Genomic DNA, 16,505 nt, shown 5'->3' on the forward strand with positions numbered 1-16,505 from the left:
TGATTCTATGATTCTCTCCAGCCAAATCTTACAATGTCACATCCTTGTTGGCACAGGCACTGTCACCTCTTGGGTGGTCATCTTCATCCTGCCCATCAACAGCTCCCTAAATCCCATCCTCTACACCATCACCACCACTTCCTTCCAGGAGAAGGTGAAAAGCTGTTTGCAGTCCAAGCAGCTGGAGCTGCACGAATCCCGCCGGAGCTTTACGCTGGTGACACTGCAGGCCAGCACCTCTTGACCCTTTTCCAGTGGCACAAAAGCTACCCTGGGAAGCCTCCAGGCACCACCTCCAGCACTGCAGCTCCAGGATGAAGCGCTTGGCTCCGCCCTGGCATGCTCCTGAGCTGGAGAGTCGCTAAGCATGGAGGTGTCCTCATCAGCCAGCAGATCTCATTAGTACTTTATTAATTACACGGATGGGAAGAGCAGCCCCAATCCAAGTCGAAGAAGCTGTTGGTTGCAGGTGACACAAACCAGGAGTCCCTTTAAATACAAAATGCAAGTCTCTGAAGTGAGCATGGCTGGGCCCTGAGCCCAACCACCAGAGTTATATATTAATATTCCAACTGTACAAGTATTTATAGATAGAAAAAAACACAAAAGAGAGAGAGAGAGAGAGAGAGAGAGGGGAGGAAAACATCTACAAAAACAGGAGGAGGAGTTAAAATATCACTCCCCTAAATGTTAGTTATATTTTTATATATATATATAAAAACACAGAAGAGAGGCCGAGTTGCTTTTTGGTTGTTGGTTGTGGTGGGGTTTTTTCCCCCCACCAACCCCCACCACAAGAGACACAAAGAGGAGGTGTGATGGCACAGCTGGCGCCAGGAAAGGCTCTGGCACGTGGGTGCTGTGGTTTTCCAGTTGGAATGATGTCCAGTGACTTGAGTCCCTTGCCTGAATGCAGGAACCAGGTCAGTTCTTGGGGGGTGTTAGGGGGTGGCAGAGGCTTTCTCCACAGAGGAAAGGAGGGATGGGAAGACAGGAGCATAAAGGAGGCAGCTCTGCACATAGAGTGGGCATGGACTGTGCCAGGTGTAACTGCTCAGAGGGGTGAACCCAGGACACACTCATCAGCCCTCCTTACTGCAGAGGACATGACAGGGGGGTTGGCTCAGCTTGGGCTACCATGCTTTGCTTTGCTTGCATCGTTGCCTCATTAGTGGGGACAATCACAGCCCTTCAGCGTGTTCATCCTGCCTTGGGCAGAGCTTCCAGCTCAGAACCCTGCCACAACACAGCTAGTGCCACTCTGACCTCCTTCCCTGTCCTGGGCACCACAACATCACCCTCCATGGCTGCAAGGAAAGGGGGGGCTGCCACGAAAGCTGTGCCCCTTCTTCCTTGCACCTGCTGCTCCCGGGGAACATTGCCATTTTCCAGCTTGAAGCCAACTCCAAGGATAGCTGCTCTGGGGCTATAGGCATGTCCTGCCCCCTCCACAAATGATGGTTCAGCTGGGTCAGAGGGACAGACTTGGCTTGGAGCTTCAGCCAGCCAGCCCCCACCAAAACCTAGTGCACAGGAGAGGGCTTTTGCTGAGTAAGGGCAAGGTATGGGCTGAGAGGGCTTTGTCTTCTGTGAGCGACAACACCAAAGGTGCAACAGGTTCCTCCTGCTGCTCAATACCAGCACTTGAGGCTTACCTAGAGGTCTGCATATAGACCTCTTCTCTCAGTCCAGCAGCCTCCTCCTACCCAACAGCTTCCCACCATAACTCCTGACTGCCCCTGCACCCACAATCCACCCCTCACTGCCCACCCTTCACTTCCCAACCCAGCGCTGCGACCTACAGACATGGCACCATTCTCCTCACTTCGCTCCACGCACCTCCTCCCACGTCTCACGGAGGACCCAGCTCAACCCGGGCCAGCCACTGGCCAGCCCTGCCTGCAGGCTGCTCCCCAGGGTCCTCCCACAGCCACTCTCCTTCCCTCTGCTCAGCAGCCTTCCTGCAGTGACCACAGGCCTCATGGCTTCACCTCTGCAAGGGGTGACTGAAGCAGCAACCGGGACGGTGGGATGGGGAATGGCCAGTCCAGGGTAAAAGGATGCTCATGAACATGGGAGCACACAGCCTCCCTCTCCACCGCCAGCTGCCCACGGCGTGCTCCCTGCTGGGAGCACCGACACGGATCTACCAGCAAGTCCATGTCAGACAGGTCAGAGCATCTTCCTGGTGCCTCAGATCTTTGTCTCAGGGCCATTGGGACTCAGGACCGGGAAAGAGTCTCGGATCCTCGCCAGCTCCATGGCACAGAGGTGGCCAAAGACCTTGTTGTACCACTCGGGAGACCGGCCCCTAGAGAATGGAAGAGGCAGAAGGAGGGTGAGCAGGCAGAAGAGACCCCAGCAAGTGCTGTGGAGCAGCTTGGGGACAGGCCCCCAGCATATCTGCAGCTGTAACGGAGCAGCACACTGCTGCAGACACTGGGGAAAACCAGGGACTACCTATCTGTGACCCAGCTGGGCTTGCACCAGCCCAGAGTGACCACCAGGCCCTTGCATCAGCCCATCCTTACATCACTATGGCCCAGCATGGCCCACCACTGAGAGGAGAGTGTGAAGCCCATGCTTTCTGCTGAAGCTTTAAGGGACTTGCTGCTGCACTTGGAGCCACTGAAGGAACCACCAGCACTGCAAGCCTGAGCTGCTGGCTCCTTTCCAAGTAACCTGGCAACAAAAACCTAGCCCCAGATCCTCAGCCCCTTCCCTCGGAGCAAGCAAGCATCACACCACATGAGCTGCAGCCAAACAAGGCGAGCCATGAGATCAGCAGCTCCTGGGTCCCACCAGCCCTCCCTGCTGGGCGACACAACAACAGGCAGGGCCTCCTCACCTGAGGTCAGCTCTGCAGATGTGGGTCACTTTGGAGCGGCCCATGGCACTGGGCTCAATGAGGTACTGGGAGGTCAGGATGATGGCTTTGACACCTCCTTCCACTGGCATCTTGTCATGCTCCACCGAGATGGAGACGAGCAGGCAGGTTCCCCGCGGCAGGTCCGTGTGCCAGCGCCTGTGGGACACAGCAGCCCCGCTCAGCTCCCAAGCCCTGTGTGCCCACCCACGGGCAGCCCCTGCCCAGACCTCAGGGCATACAGCAAGAGCCAAGTGTCAGAGAGCCTGCAGAGCCTAGGGCTGGGATCCACCAAACCAAGAGCAACCCCTCCCACCCGAGTGCTGCCTGCCCTCACCGGAGCACCACGCAGTCCCTGCGCGGGTGCGGGGCCATGCTGTCCGTGACGTAGTGGTAGACCTCCATGTTCTTGTCCAGGGCCTCCACCACCTTGCTCTGCAGCAGGTCCTCATCCCAGAGGTGCCGCTCCCGAAGCACCCTGTGCAGCACTGTGGCAGGAGGGGCTTCGATGTCCGTGCAGACCTTCCACAAGCGCAGAGGGTGCCCGTCCCCAACCTGGTGTGAAGAGGGAAGGGTCAGGCAAGCTGTCTGGTGGTATCCCCACAGCGTGAACCCCCTGAGTGGCTTCATGGGTGTCTTGCACTGTCATTGTCACATCTGCTTGCTTGGGCTGGGAGCTGCTGGAGATGGGCTGGATGCAGGAAGCGAGCTCCTCTGCTAATAGCAGCACTGTGAGCTCTCTGCCAGGAGCCTCCATCCCAGAGCTGCCCATCTCTCAGCCCCTCCTCTGCCTAGGGATGGGGTTGCTGACCCCATCTCAAGAGAACAAGCACCAGGGGGGTGCAAGCAGGTCAGAAGCTGTTCACAGGACGCATGGCTCCCAGCAGTCAGCCCATACACATTTTCCCAAGTGGCTCCAAGCTCCCCTCCTCACAGCAGCATTTACCTTTTTGCAGGAGAGCTCCGTGTTCAGGGGCCCTGGGGTGCTCAGCCACCCCTTGAATTTCTCTGATGACTCTTTGAGCAGGTTCTGGATGCTCTGCTCAAAGTAGGAGTGTAGATCCTTGCTTTCCCCTTGACACACAAAGTCAGACAGGGGATGAGGATAAGCATCTGCTGCCATATAGGAGCTGCTCAGCTGGAGCAAGATGTCATGGGAGACCTGCAAGTCAAGAGATCATACAGGCCTTCAGAAAGGCAGGGAGAAGCTATGTGGACTTTGTGAGTCATCCTGGGCAGCTAGAAAATCACAACTCAATTCACCAAGGGAGGAGGAAGACTGGCACAGATTCCCTGGAGCTAAGTCCTTCAGCTTGTGACCTGCACCACCACAAGAAGCAGCTGGCATTCACTCCTGGAGCTGACCAAACAGTGGTACCCGAGCTGCTAAGGGATGGGGCAGCTGAAGGATCCCCACACTGTCCCCACACTGACCCTGCAAGGTCAGAGAGGTCACATCTCCCACTGGCAGCACACAGGGAGGGCAATTCTGGGCTGGAACAGGCCAGAGCCACCCACCTGGAACAGCTTCTTGCAGTCGGTGATCATGTGGGAGAGCCCCTGCGTTGCAGCCATGTTCTCATTGAGGTCCTTCTGGTCAGGCTTCCCCATGGTGCCCCTCTTGTGTATTGCCCTGAGGAGAAGCAGGCATCACTGGGACCGGGTGGGCACCCTGCCCACCTCTAGCCCCCTGTCCTTTGTGTCACAGTGCAAAGGACTCCCCTGCACTGCAGAGTATAGTGATGAGGGGCTGGGTGAGAGCATCTGTCCCCACCACATCTTGCCCAGCATGGGCAGGGAAGGGGCGATGGGGAGACAGAGGCTGTAGGAAGGCTGGGAAGGTCAGAGCTTAGCCCAACCCTCACCTCGGAGAGGTGCTCTCCTTCTTGGACACGTTGAGGTGGAAGATGGAAGGGGCTAGGCACACAGCCAGGTTGCCGGCAGTCATCTGGTTCTCCTCGGCAGAGGCGATGTCGCTGAGGAAGTAGAGCAGGGTCTGCAGCACCTCCCGGTTCTCATCCGGCATCAGGATCACAGCTGCCTGCACCGCCTGCAGCCGCTGCTCCTTCGACACGACTGCGGGCACAGGGCCAGGCGGGCGGTCAGGGGCTCCGTCCGGCCCCGGCCCCACCTCCGAATGAGCTCCTCCCTCACGGACCCTCAGCTTCCAAAGATTAAGGGAATGGAGCATCTCTCTTACGAGGAGAGACTGAGGGAGCTGAGGCTCTGCTGCTTGGAGGAGACTGAGAGGTGACCTCATCAATGGTTATCAATATGTGCAGGGTGAGTGCCAGGAGGCTGGAACCAGGCTCTGCTGGGTGATGCCCAGTGACAGGGCAAGGGGCAGTGGGTGGAAGTGGAGGCATAGGAGGTTCCATGTGAACCTGAGCAGGAATTTTTTCACTGTAAGAGTGATGGAGCACTGGAACAGGCTCCCCAGGGGGGTGGTGGAGTCTCCCTCTCTGGAGATATTCAAGGCCTGCCTGGATGTGTTCCTGTGTGATCTGCTCTGGGTGATGCTGCTCCGGCAGGGAGGTTGGACTGGATGAGCTTTTGAGGTGCCTTCCAGCCCCTGCCATTCTGTGATGCTGTGGTTCTGTGATTGCCTGCCCAGCCCCACACTCACACTGGTAGATCTGCAGGAAGGTGTCCGTCAGCTTGGTGGTGAAGATGGGCTCGGGCAGGTCGCGGAAGTACTGCTTGAGCAGGTCAGCCACGTCGTATGCGGACTGCCCCTCGTAGCTGACGTGCTCGGGGCTGGTCTCGTTCATGTGCCGCAGTGCCTGGATCCGGGACTTCACCCCTGACTTGCGGAAGATGCCAACCTGACAGGGAAAAGCTGGTTGGAGCTCAAGGGCAGAGCAGGCACCAACCCAGTAGGTGTCCAAGTAGATAGTTGAGGAAGCCTCGTTCCCAAAGACCTCACTGTGCTGCACCCCAGAAAAGAACCTTGAGTGATAGGTGGCCAAGGAGACACTGATGGGTGTGGGGCTCCCACAGTGGTCCTCTCCCTCACCCAGGAGCCCCTGAAACAACCAATATCCCCTCCTCTTGCATTTCAGACTCACTGCACCAGCACCCTTGGGTGGCTGGGCTACAGCCCCACCAGGAGACCTGAGGATGCTCAGGGTGACACAAGCCTGCAGGGCAATGTCACACCAGGGGCACATCTCCAACACTTTGCCCTCCCGCTTCACCACAGCCAAGCACCACGAGAGGAGAACAACAAGACACTGAGAGGAGAATAAAAAGGACCTTGAAAGTCACTTTGCTCCCCCCCAAATCGCTGCCGGGGGCCGTGGCCTCACCTGGTCCAGGCACTGGCTGCGCAGGTAGCGCATGGCCTGCTGGATGCTTTGTGGCAGGGGCTGCCCCGTCCGCTGCACGTTGACAACAGGTGGCACACCAAAAACTGCCTTGTCCCTGTAGTCGGGGACTTTGCTTCGCTTCATGAACTTGGGCACAGTCCTGAAAGACGGGACAGACAGACAGACAGACATCAGTGCAACAGCTCCCTCAGCACCGCCTCGCTGAGCGGGACCCAGGCACCACACACAGATCCCAGCTTCCGCCGTGGTTTGAACACAAGCAAGGCAGCTTCTGCGCCTCTCAATAAGCCAAAATGCTCCAAAACTTGGCTAAAATGAAACTCTCCCTCCTGCTCTCTTATGCTGCTGCAGCATTCCTAACACCCCACAGGTACCTGCAGCTCTCCTGGATGCAGGTGAAGGTGGAAGCCCAGGTGTCAGCCCCGAGCTGATACCTGCACGATCCCAAAGCTATGCAGCACAAACCCAGCTTTTGGTTCAGCCTTTTCCACTCCCCTCTCCACCACCACCACCCAGAATCTGCTCGAGGATGCAGGACCTGGGCTAGGAAACAGTACCCACCACGCAGGAACTATCCTTGCTCCCCTCCCCAGCAGCTCACCACGTCCAGGCTTGCTTGTGGGGCACAGAGTACTTCTCCATGATGGCAGTGAGACGGAGCAGGGAGCACTTCTGGAGCAGATTGAGCTGGGCAGAGGACTGGCGATTGATCTCCAGGGAGGCAGAGGTCAGGCTGGGCCGGTGTGAGTTCTGGAAGCTGTGCCAACGCAGCTTTCTGCAGGGAGAGGCTGGTGGTGAGGGCTGGCAACCCCAGGGAAGGGCCATTCCCTGCCCCATGGCACTCAATGCTTTGAAGCAAGCTGCCAGCCCAGGGATCTCGATGCCAACCCCAGTGCCAACAGTGCTGCTTCCTCCCCATAGGTGCTCAAACCCACTGCATGGGTGCCAGGGAGAGTATGAGAGATGTGTTCTCTTGCCTCAAAGGTCCTCTCCTACAGCCCCACTAGAAGACCTGAGGAAGGTTCAGAGGGTCAGGGTGACACAAGCCTGCAGGACCACTGTGCAGGGCAATGCCACATCAGGGAGACATCTCAACACCTGCTTTCTTAAGAAGAAAAGACACCCCAAGAAAGCAGCATTCTCTGGGGAGCCTCCTAAAACCTTTGGCAAGCTTGTGATGCTCTGAAAAGGCTCCTGCCCAGGAACATCTTCAAGCTTAGAAGGGCACCAGGGACATTCCCAGGTGACAAAAGAACCCCCGTGCCTGCCTACAGGCACATCACCCTCCAGCATCAGCCCAGCAGGATCTAGGAAATCCAGAGAATTCAGGAGCGATGGAGTTTTCCCAGGGAAAGCACAAGGGAGCACTGGAGCCCGAGGAGCAAAAGCCTCCTTTCACGTGTAAATCAAACCCCATTTAATTAGGGTCCGTGCTGGCAGGAAGGTCACTGCTTGGACACAGCAGGAGCAGGCAGCAGAATGCAATAACCAGCAGAGTGCAGCAGCCATCCGTGCTGAGCTTCCCTGCCTCCACCACACCATGGGGCTGGTCCGCCAGCATCATCCTCCCACCGCTCGCTTCTGCCGTGAGGGAAAGGGCAGGCAGCCAGCCAGGGCTGGCAGGGCACTGGCCAGCAGCTCACCAGCTTTGGCACAGGGGTTGAGCACCTCTGTTGCAGAAGCACCTCTAGGAGGGCAGATTGGCTTATAGATCTATAGAATCATTCTGGTTGCAAGAGACCTTTAAGATCATAAAGCCCAGCTGTGAACCCAGCACTCACAGGTCACCACTGCACCACGGCCCTTAGCACCACATCTACATGGCTTTTAAAACCCTCTCCAGGGATGCAGACTCCATCACTGCCCTGGGCAGCCCGGGCCAGGGCTTGACAACCCTTCTGGGGAAGAAAATCTTCCTCATCTTCAGTCTTTGCCACAACCTCAGATCGTTTGCTCTTGAGTTATAAGTTGTTCCCGGTGACAAGAGATCAGTCCCCACCTCTCTCCAACCTCTTTTCAGGGAGTTGTAGAGAGTGAGAAGATCTCTCCTGTGCCACCTTTTTTCCAGGCTGAACAACCTCATTTTGCTCATCTGCTTCTCATAAGCCTTCACCAGCCTCATTACCCTCCTCTAGACACACTCCAGTCCCTCATTGCCCTTTATGTACCAAAGACACCAAAACTGAGCCCAGCATTGGAGATGTGGCTTCACCAGTGCCAAGTATAGGGCTTGTGGCGGTGGTCCCCTGGTCAGCAGCAACCAGTCAGCTCCAGGACTGAGCCCTTCCCAGGCGCAGCAGAGGAGGGGAGGACACAGCCCCAGCCCCGTTCCCAGGCCGTGCTTACCGGCAGGGCCTGGTGAGCGATGCTCCCACCCCGGAGTCCCGGCGCTCCCGCATCTCGATCTCCTCAGCCTCATTGAGGGAGTTGCCTGTGCTGTCAAAATCGCTGGTGGAGGTGCCAACATCCGACATGGACCGCTCTTCAAAGTGCAGGTTGGAGGGCTCCCCTCCCGAGTCCGACCCTTCCTCCTCCTCATCATCCTCCTCCTCCTCGCCCCCCTCTTCCCCAGCCAGGTCAGGGGAGATGGCTTTATACCAGAGCTCCACCTTCTGCTGGAGCCCCCACATGTGCTGCAGGATATCATCCAGGTTCTCGTAGGTCACCTCCCCATCCTCCTTGCAGAAATCCTCGCTGCTGCCAAACTCGGGCACGTTGTCGTAGAGGCTGACGCGGCTGCCCAGGGAGCTGCAGGAGCCCTGGCGGTGCCGGTGCCGGCAGGAGAAGCCCCGTGGTGAGGACAAGCCCTCGCCGCTGCTGCTGCTGCCGCCTGCGCCCAGCCCCACAGCTCCCTTCCCCGACTTCCAGTGGGTGAGGGAGCTGCCGCCCAAGGGACACAAGCTCTCGATGGAGAGGGATTTGGGGAAGGTGCCTGGCTTGTGGTCCCGGGGGATGTAGACCAGGCAGTTGCCTCGGTGTGCCTGCAGGTGCTGGCAGCCTCCCGCAGCCCAGTCGCCACTGGCCGTCTCTGCGGGGTCGTAGTCCTCCAGGTAGACACCGCTGCGTTTCGGGTCGGAGCCCCCCTTGCTCCCACCCGAGCCCAGCAAGCGGTTAGTCCTGTAGGATACCGAGAAGAAGCGTTTCTTGCCATGGAAAGAGGCGGATATCCCCTTTTTTGAGGAGCTGGCCTTGGTGGCCACAACGTCCCCTTTAGCCTTGAGGGAACCCAATCCCGGCGTGGCTGCGCTGCTGCCGTGCGGGGCTCCCTTCTCGTCCGGGCTGGCTTTCTCTTTGTCCTTCCTTCGGAGGGACTCGATCCTCTTCAGGAAGCTGCGAGAGCGTCGTTTCTTTGGCTTCTCCTTGGCGTCCTCGTCGCAGCTTGAGGGCTTCTCTGGCAAGGACCGCTCGCTCAGGCTACAGCTGGAGCTGGTGATGGCAGCGGTGGTGGCATCGATGGGGGACAGGAGGTCGGGTGGCGTCGCCTTAGTGCCCAGCGTGCCGCCTGTGCTGCCCGTGCTGCCAGCGCTGTGCAGGGACACGGCCTCCGGGTTGGTGCTGAGGTCTGTGAGGATGCTCTCACGGCTGGACACTGGCCGCATGCTGGAGCTCAGCACCTCGGAGCCCTGGGAGAGGACATCGACCGACCCCACCCGGGACCACCTCCTGCTGTCCCTTTGAAAAGCCCACCGGTCGCTGATGGCACACAGGTCTTCCTCCTCTGAGTCTTCATTCTAGGGGCAGGTTGGAACAAAGGACAATGAATCAGTAGGAACTGTGGAGGCTCAATGTGTCCCCTAACCCCACTGGCCTGGGTTAGGCACGCAGAGGAAGGCACAGCCACCAGCATCGCCCCAAATGAGGAATAGAGCATCATGTACACCCCCATAAACAAGCTCTGGTCTTCTTCAGCAATGGAGGGCTCCAGGTGCCACCAGGCATCATTTTCATAGACATTTTGATTGATGGATTGATTCATTTTTACCAATCATTTGGTTGGAAGAGACCTTTAAGATCATAGAATCACAGAGTCAACCAGGTTGGAAGAGACCTCCAAGATCATCCAGGCCAACCTAGCAACCAGCCCTAGACAATCAACCAGATCATGGCACTGAGTGCCCCAGCCAGGCTTTTCTTCAACACCTCCACCACCTCCCTGGGCAGCCCATTCCAATGCCAATCACTCTCTCTGACAACAACTTCCTCCTACCAACCAGCCTAGAATTCCCCTGGCACAACTTGAGACTGTGTCCCCCTGTCCTGCTGCTGTCTGGGAGAAGAGCCCAACCCCACCTGGCTACAGCCTCCCTTCAGGTAGTTGTAGACAGCAATGAGCTCTGCCCTGAGCCTCCTCTTCTGCAGGCTGCACACCCCCAGCTCCCTCAGCCTCTCCTCACAGGGCTGTGCTCCAGGCCCCTCACCAGCCTTGCTGCCCTTCTCTGGACACATTCCAGCATCTCAGCATCTCTCTTGAATTGAGGAGTCCAGAACTGGACACAGCACTCAAGGTGTGGTCTGAGCAGTGCTGAGCACAGGGGCACAAGAACCTCCCTTGTCCTGCTGGCCTCACTGCTCCTGATCCAGGCCAGGATGCCATTGGCTGAGGGAGTTGCCTGTGCTGTCAAAGTCGCCGGTGGAGGTGCCAATATCCGACATGGACTGCTCTTCAAAGCGCAGGTTGGAGATCATTGAGTCCAACCATTAACCCAGCACTGCCAGGTCACCACTAAACCATGTCCCTCAGTACCACATCTACATGTTTTTTAAACCCCACCAGAGCTTTTAAACCCCTCCCCTGCTGCCCTGAGCAGCCTGTTCCAGGCTTTGACAACCCTTTGGGAAAAAAATTGCTCCTTGCATCCAACCTAAACCTTCCCTGGTGCAACCTGAGGCTGTTTCCATCCAGCCTCCTTGTCACCAGACTGACCCACCCCACTTTCCTCAGCTGCTCCTCACAAGACCTGTGCTCTAGACACTTCACCAGCTTCACTGCCCTTCTCTGGACATGCTCCAGTAATTCAATGTTCTCCCTGCAGTGAGTGGCCCAAAACTGAGCCCAGCATTTGAGGTGAGGTCTCACCAATACTGAGTACAGAAGGACAGTCCCTGCCCTGGTCCTGCTGGTTACACTGTCACTGATATCATTATTTTGCCATGCTCAAGGGCTGTAGTGCACAGCAGGGAAGGGAAGGTGCTGCTTCCAGGCTGCCTCTGGATATGTCACAGGCAGCAGGGACATCCCTGACTTGCTCCATGCCCAGGGGCAATCCTGGACCACAGGTTTGGTGTGCAAATGTCACCCCCACATCCCTCAGCCCCCTTGCCTGCCCTTTGTTAGCCAGGACCTACCTGCTTACGCTGAAAGTGGACTTCCAGCTTCATGGAGGCACATGTGTTCAGGGTCATCAGCCTCCTGCAAGAAATGCAGAGAGAATTTACCCCAGGCCTGGTCCCCACAGTGCTGCTTTTCCTCCTTCTTTAGTGTTTCTGTCTTACAGCCCTTACTGTGCATCACTCGTCCCCCCAGCAGCTGCAGCTCCACGGTTCAGGGGCACATTTGAAGCCTGGCACAGCACTAAGAGTCCTGCAGGCACCCATTCCTGGCTGCCACCCACCCCAGCACCCAGTCACATGAACCTTGGGCTTTGCAGCCACAGGGTGAAACTGTTCAAGTGGCACAAGCCCTTGGTTGTGTGCCAGCAGGGATTTTGCAAGCCCAGGCATTCCCCTGGCTGTGCCCAAACACCAGCAGCCACCACAGCACCCCAGGTGTGCTCTCCCATAATCACAGCACCAAGGGATGCCCATCTCCCACCATTCCAGCACCACATGGGTGCTGGGCACCTCTCCAGTGGGATTTGCTATACACCTTCCATGTGTTGTGGGTTTGCCTCAGCCATGAGCTGGCTCCACAGACTGCTGAAGGGTCAGCCACAATCCCCTCCCCACTGCCCATGGAGGAGCAGCCCAGCTCCAAAGGCTGCCAAGGGTGATTCTGCTATTCCCAAGGCACAGGGCTCGCCTTCTCCAGGCCCTTCACTTTTCTCTCACCTACAGCTCAAGCCTTGGCTGTTTATCTTTTATGCAAGTGAACGAATCTCAAATTGATTCACTTTAATCAGCACCTCCACAAACACTATGGCAGACACTTCTGCCCCAGCCTGCAAACACCAATCTGCACAGCCACATCTCAGGGACATTTCAGCAAAAAAGTGGCTAATGTTCCTCTTGCAATCCCACTGGAAACACCTCCCCACACACAACCAACAGTGTTCAGTGAATCCTGCAGCAGGATTCAATGCAGTCCTCTAGCAGAGGGAGTGGGAGAGGAGCACAGCATGCTAGTGGGGAAGAGAACACATCCAAGGGGATGCTTTTGGTTTTTGGAAGAATTGTGTTTTCCAGTGTTCTTTTAGACCTTTTTGTTAGCCAGATGCTGCACGAGGATTCCTCCTGGACCCAGAAACAGTCCAGGGGAGGACTAGAACATCCCTGCCAAGCCACAATGGTCCAGCATAGGCAGCTCAAGTCCATCCTGCCAGCAGGCAGGGATGACCTGCCCCAGCTTCTCAGAGCAAAACAGCCTCAGAAACTCCTGTAGCCAGCCAAGTGATGACAAAAGGACCTGAAAGCTCAGACAGGGCAGGATGGTCAAAAAGATCTCTCTCTCTTCACCTTTTGCCCCGCTGAGACCACCAGGAGGGAAAACCAGGAGCTCACTGGGAAGCAGTGCAGGGGATAGAATCATAGAATCAACCAGGTTGGAAGAGACCTCCAGGCTCATCCAGTCCAACCTAGCACCCAGCCCTAACCAATCAACCAGACCATGGCACTAAGTGCCTCATCCAGGCTTTTCTTGAAGACCCCCAGGGACGGTGCCTCCACCACCTCCCTGGGCAGCCCATTCCAATGCCAATCACTCTCTCTGTGAAGAACTTCTTCCTAACATCCAGCCTATACCTACCCTGGCACAACTTGAGACTGTGTCCCCTTGTTCTATTGCTGGTTGCCTGGGAGAAGAGGCCACCCCCCACCTGGCTACAATGTCCCTTCAGGTAGTTGTAGACAGTAATAAGATCATCCCCTCCTGCTCAGCACAGCAACCTCGCTGCTGGAAAAACAAATGCTAAGCCCCAGCTCCTTTTCCATGCCTGCTCTGCTCTGCTGGGAGCAGCGTGTGGGAGGCAGCGCTCGTTCCTCGGCGCGGAGTCAGCGCGGGGGCACGGGCGCGGCGGAGCGGCCCCGGGAGTCACGGCAAGGCTGAGTCACGGCGTGCCAACAGCCCCTCCGGACAGACGGACACACAGCTCGGCCGGGCAGGCACACACCGGGGTGGGGAGGGGAGAGGGTCCCTCCTTTGGGTGTCAGCTGTTTGCTGGGGCTGGCAGCGCTGGGATGTTCCCCCCCTTTCCGAAGGCACCGCTGCCCGCCCGCAGCCGCACGCCCGGCGGCATCTCCCGCGGCTATTTTCAGCCCCGCGGCTGCAGGGGTAACGTGTCCCGGTGGGAAACGTGCGGGAGGGCAGCGTTGCCAGGCACCGCCACGACCCACGTCACATGAAGCCAGCGAGCACTCGGGAAGGCAGGAATCTGCCTCGGCACAGCCAGCCCAGCTGCTGTCCGGGGAAGGAGTCACCAGCAGAGGCTTCACCTGCACAGAACGAATGCCACTGCGAGCTGCCAGCTCCCAAAGCCTCGTCCTGAGCACCCGCGGCAGCGCTCAGCAGCAGCAGGAGATGCTCTCAGAGCCCCCTGCACCGCTGCTCAGCAAAGCCCTCGCTGGCTCTTCTCTCTTTCGCAGGTGGCACACGGCTGATGACTGGGTGAAACTCAGTCCCATGGGCATGATTTCATCCTTGAGCACTTCGAGATGAATCTGCCTTCCAACCAAGGCCCTTTCACTGACTCAGAGATGTGGTTTCCAAACTCTGCTTTGCTCTCAGAGACACTGTGAAGCATCCTTGCACAATAAAGCAACATAACCTGCACCCTGGGCAGACAAAGAGTGTGGGCAGATCTGGGTCAGCCCCAGCAAAACTGGGTCTGTTTTACAGTTCAGCACCAATCAATTCACTTCTAATCCAGCTTTATGGGCTAATTACCCAAGCATGAAATTAAAACACAGCCTGAAAGTCAGATAAGGAGAAGAATGGGGAATGCTTCTGCTCTCCAGGACCTCTGTGCTCAACCCAAAACTGCTGTCAGTTCCTTGGCACCACCCAGTAGCCAGGCACAGACCAATGCACCCAGCAATGCTTTCCCATTCCTAAGCCTAAACCATCCAGGCCCCTTGTTCCAGAGGGAGTGACAGCACCAGGCAGGCTCTGAGCACAGCAAGCACCCAACAGCACCCCACCAGCTGTGGGCAGCCACCAAGAGCCCTCACTTGCAGCAGTGAAAGGGTGTGAGGGTGAGTTACCTGCACAGGGATTTGAGGGAGTCCTGGTCCAGGAAGCTGTGGTCCTTCTTCACAGCACCGATGTCGAGAGGGAACAATGAGTCTGGGGAGGGAAATGAGATGAAAATGAGTGGTTGTCCTCAAGCCAGCCACTTCAGCAGGCACAAGGGATAGTGGAGAGCATGGGGGGAGCGAGATGCTGTGGGGAGCAAAAGGAGGAAGGGCACCAAGGATGGAAAGCTGGGGAGGTGGAGAGGAAAGGTGTGAGAGATTTCTGGGCCATGAGTACCAGCTGGAAGAAGCCAGGAGAACACTGCCACTCGTGACAGGCATGGCTGTGGGAAAGGAATCCACAGAGACAGTCAGTCCTGCTGAAACAGTTCTCCGAGGCAGGACTCCACCTAGGTTCCCAGCAGCAGTTCCTCCCAAGGGACCACGTTTTGCCCACAGCTCCAGGAGGCAGCCAGCAAAGAGCACAACCAAGAGAGAGACACAGAGGAGCAGGATGCAGAAAAGCCAGGACTGCTCTGGTGCTGTGGTGGTGAGCACAAGAGGTGGCAGGGATGAGCTGGGTAGATGAGAGCAATGAAAACAAGCCCCACCAGGCTCGGAGGGTATGCAGACGCTGAGGGGACCAGTGCCACGCAGCAGACAGCCCTTGCTTTGCCTCCCCCTCAGACCAGTTCCCCATCACAGCACAAACAACCTGTGCACTGCATTGGGGATCTTGGCACACCCAGGACACCTTCCTGCTGGGCTGGGGTGCTGGGCTGGCTTTGGCACTGGCACTCAGTGAGATGAGCTGATACAGAAATAAACAGCAGCTCTTCATACAGCCATGCAGGTACCACCACGCAGCTCTGCTACCAGCTGCACACATCTGGGGCCCAGGCTCCCCTTCTTTGGTTTAAGGACCCCTCAGTTTCTCCCACTGGCACTCCATGATGGGTTTTGCAGAGTGGTCACCTCCCAAAGACCATCCAGAAGACATCTTGGTGCCCCAAGAGGCAATACAAGCATTGGTCACTTGTCAATGGCTCCTTTCTCCCAACTCACCCCTAGGGTCAAGAAAGCCTCTCAGCTCCCCTGGGGAGAGGCAGGAGCTGCTCAGGGGTCTCCCAGGGCAAGAATGGTGTGGTGGCACAGTAAATCCAGCACCTCGTTCAATCCTTCCATGCCTCAAAGGCCATGGGTTGGTTCTCCACATGCAGATGCACTCACTGGGCAGCAGCTGGAGGACCACCCAGAGGTGGCACATGCCCAAGGTCTTTGGGCAGTGCTCTTTCCAAGTAAGTTGGGTGAGGGTGGTGAGGTGCCCAAGATGCCCAAGGGCCTCCATCCAGTTCCCTGCTCTCTCTGGGACTAGCAGAATTGAGCCACTAACCACAAGTGTCTCAGTCCAGCTGTTAATGAAGCTTTCAAGCACAATTACCAGGGGACACAAAGCCCTGGCAGCTGGGGAGAAAAACAGAACGAAACACTTGGAGGATGTGGAAAGTCTTGCACAGAGAGGCTGGGAAAGGGTCAGTTTATTCATAGACTCCAGCACCCAGCACCTGCTCCTCACCCCTCAGGCTGCAAGAACTGCTGGGGGCCAGCACCTGGGCTTGGGTGTCCGAGCAGGAACCCTGCTGGTCCTGGCATGTGGCTGTGCTAGGAGTTTGTGCCCCAAAATAGCAACCAGAGGCAAACAGGCAGCCTGCAAAGCCATCACTGGGGGGCAAGAGCATGGCTCCTGTGCACATGTGGTAGGGGTGGTGGAAGTGCCCGGGTGAACAATGGCCATCACCATGGCCCACAGGAGACCTGGCTTCCCGCCATTGTCCCAGCCAGCTGCAGCTACTGCTCCTCAGCACCAGCCCCTCAGCACAGACCAGCCATCCCATCGTGGGTCTGAGCAGGAGGTGAGACCCCCC

At 57.3% G+C, this 16,505-nt stretch overlaps 2 protein-coding genes across 7 annotated transcripts in view; one reads left to right on the plus strand and one right to left on the minus strand.

Annotated features, from left to right (window-relative positions):
• The window catches only part of LOC135184135 (relaxin receptor 2-like), a 38,416-nt gene extending 38,015 nt beyond the window's left edge, over positions 1 to 401 (plus strand). The window contains exon 18 of the mRNA XM_064159725.1: positions 57 to 401. Within this exon, the coding sequence (XP_064015795.1) occupies positions 57 to 244 (188 nt within the window). The 3' untranslated portion in view covers positions 245 to 401. The remainder of the gene's footprint in view (positions 1 to 56) is intronic.
• Positions 395 to 16,505, minus strand: part of STARD8 (StAR related lipid transfer domain containing 8) — a 72,051-nt gene continuing 55,940 nt past the window's right edge. For 5 of the 6 annotated variants that reach the window (XM_064159021.1, XM_064159017.1, XM_064159023.1 and 2 more), the window contains 12 exons: positions 14,611 to 14,692; positions 11,542 to 11,605; positions 8,542 to 9,926; positions 6,797 to 6,970; positions 6,175 to 6,334; positions 5,493 to 5,691; positions 4,732 to 4,942; positions 4,385 to 4,499; positions 3,813 to 4,028; positions 3,204 to 3,421; positions 2,849 to 3,025; positions 395 to 2,311 (listed from right to left, as the gene is read on the minus strand). In XM_064159021.1, coding sequence (XP_064015091.1) covers positions 2,194 to 2,311; positions 2,849 to 3,025; positions 3,204 to 3,421; positions 3,813 to 4,028; positions 4,385 to 4,499; positions 4,732 to 4,942; positions 5,493 to 5,691; positions 6,175 to 6,334; positions 6,797 to 6,970; positions 8,542 to 9,926; positions 11,542 to 11,605; positions 14,611 to 14,692 — 3,119 coding nt within the window. In that variant the 3' untranslated portion in view covers positions 395 to 2,193. The remainder of the gene's footprint in view (positions 2,312 to 2,848; positions 3,026 to 3,203; positions 3,422 to 3,812; positions 4,029 to 4,384; positions 4,500 to 4,731; positions 4,943 to 5,492; positions 5,692 to 6,174; positions 6,335 to 6,796; positions 6,971 to 8,541; positions 9,927 to 11,541; positions 11,606 to 14,610; positions 14,693 to 16,505) is intronic. The other variant, XM_064159022.1, reaches the window with a different exon arrangement.

The sequence above is a fragment of the Pogoniulus pusillus genome, chromosome 19, assembly GCF_015220805.1.
Source record: "Pogoniulus pusillus isolate bPogPus1 chromosome 19, bPogPus1.pri, whole genome shotgun sequence".
NCBI lineage: Eukaryota > Metazoa > Chordata > Aves > Piciformes > Lybiidae > Pogoniulus > Pogoniulus pusillus.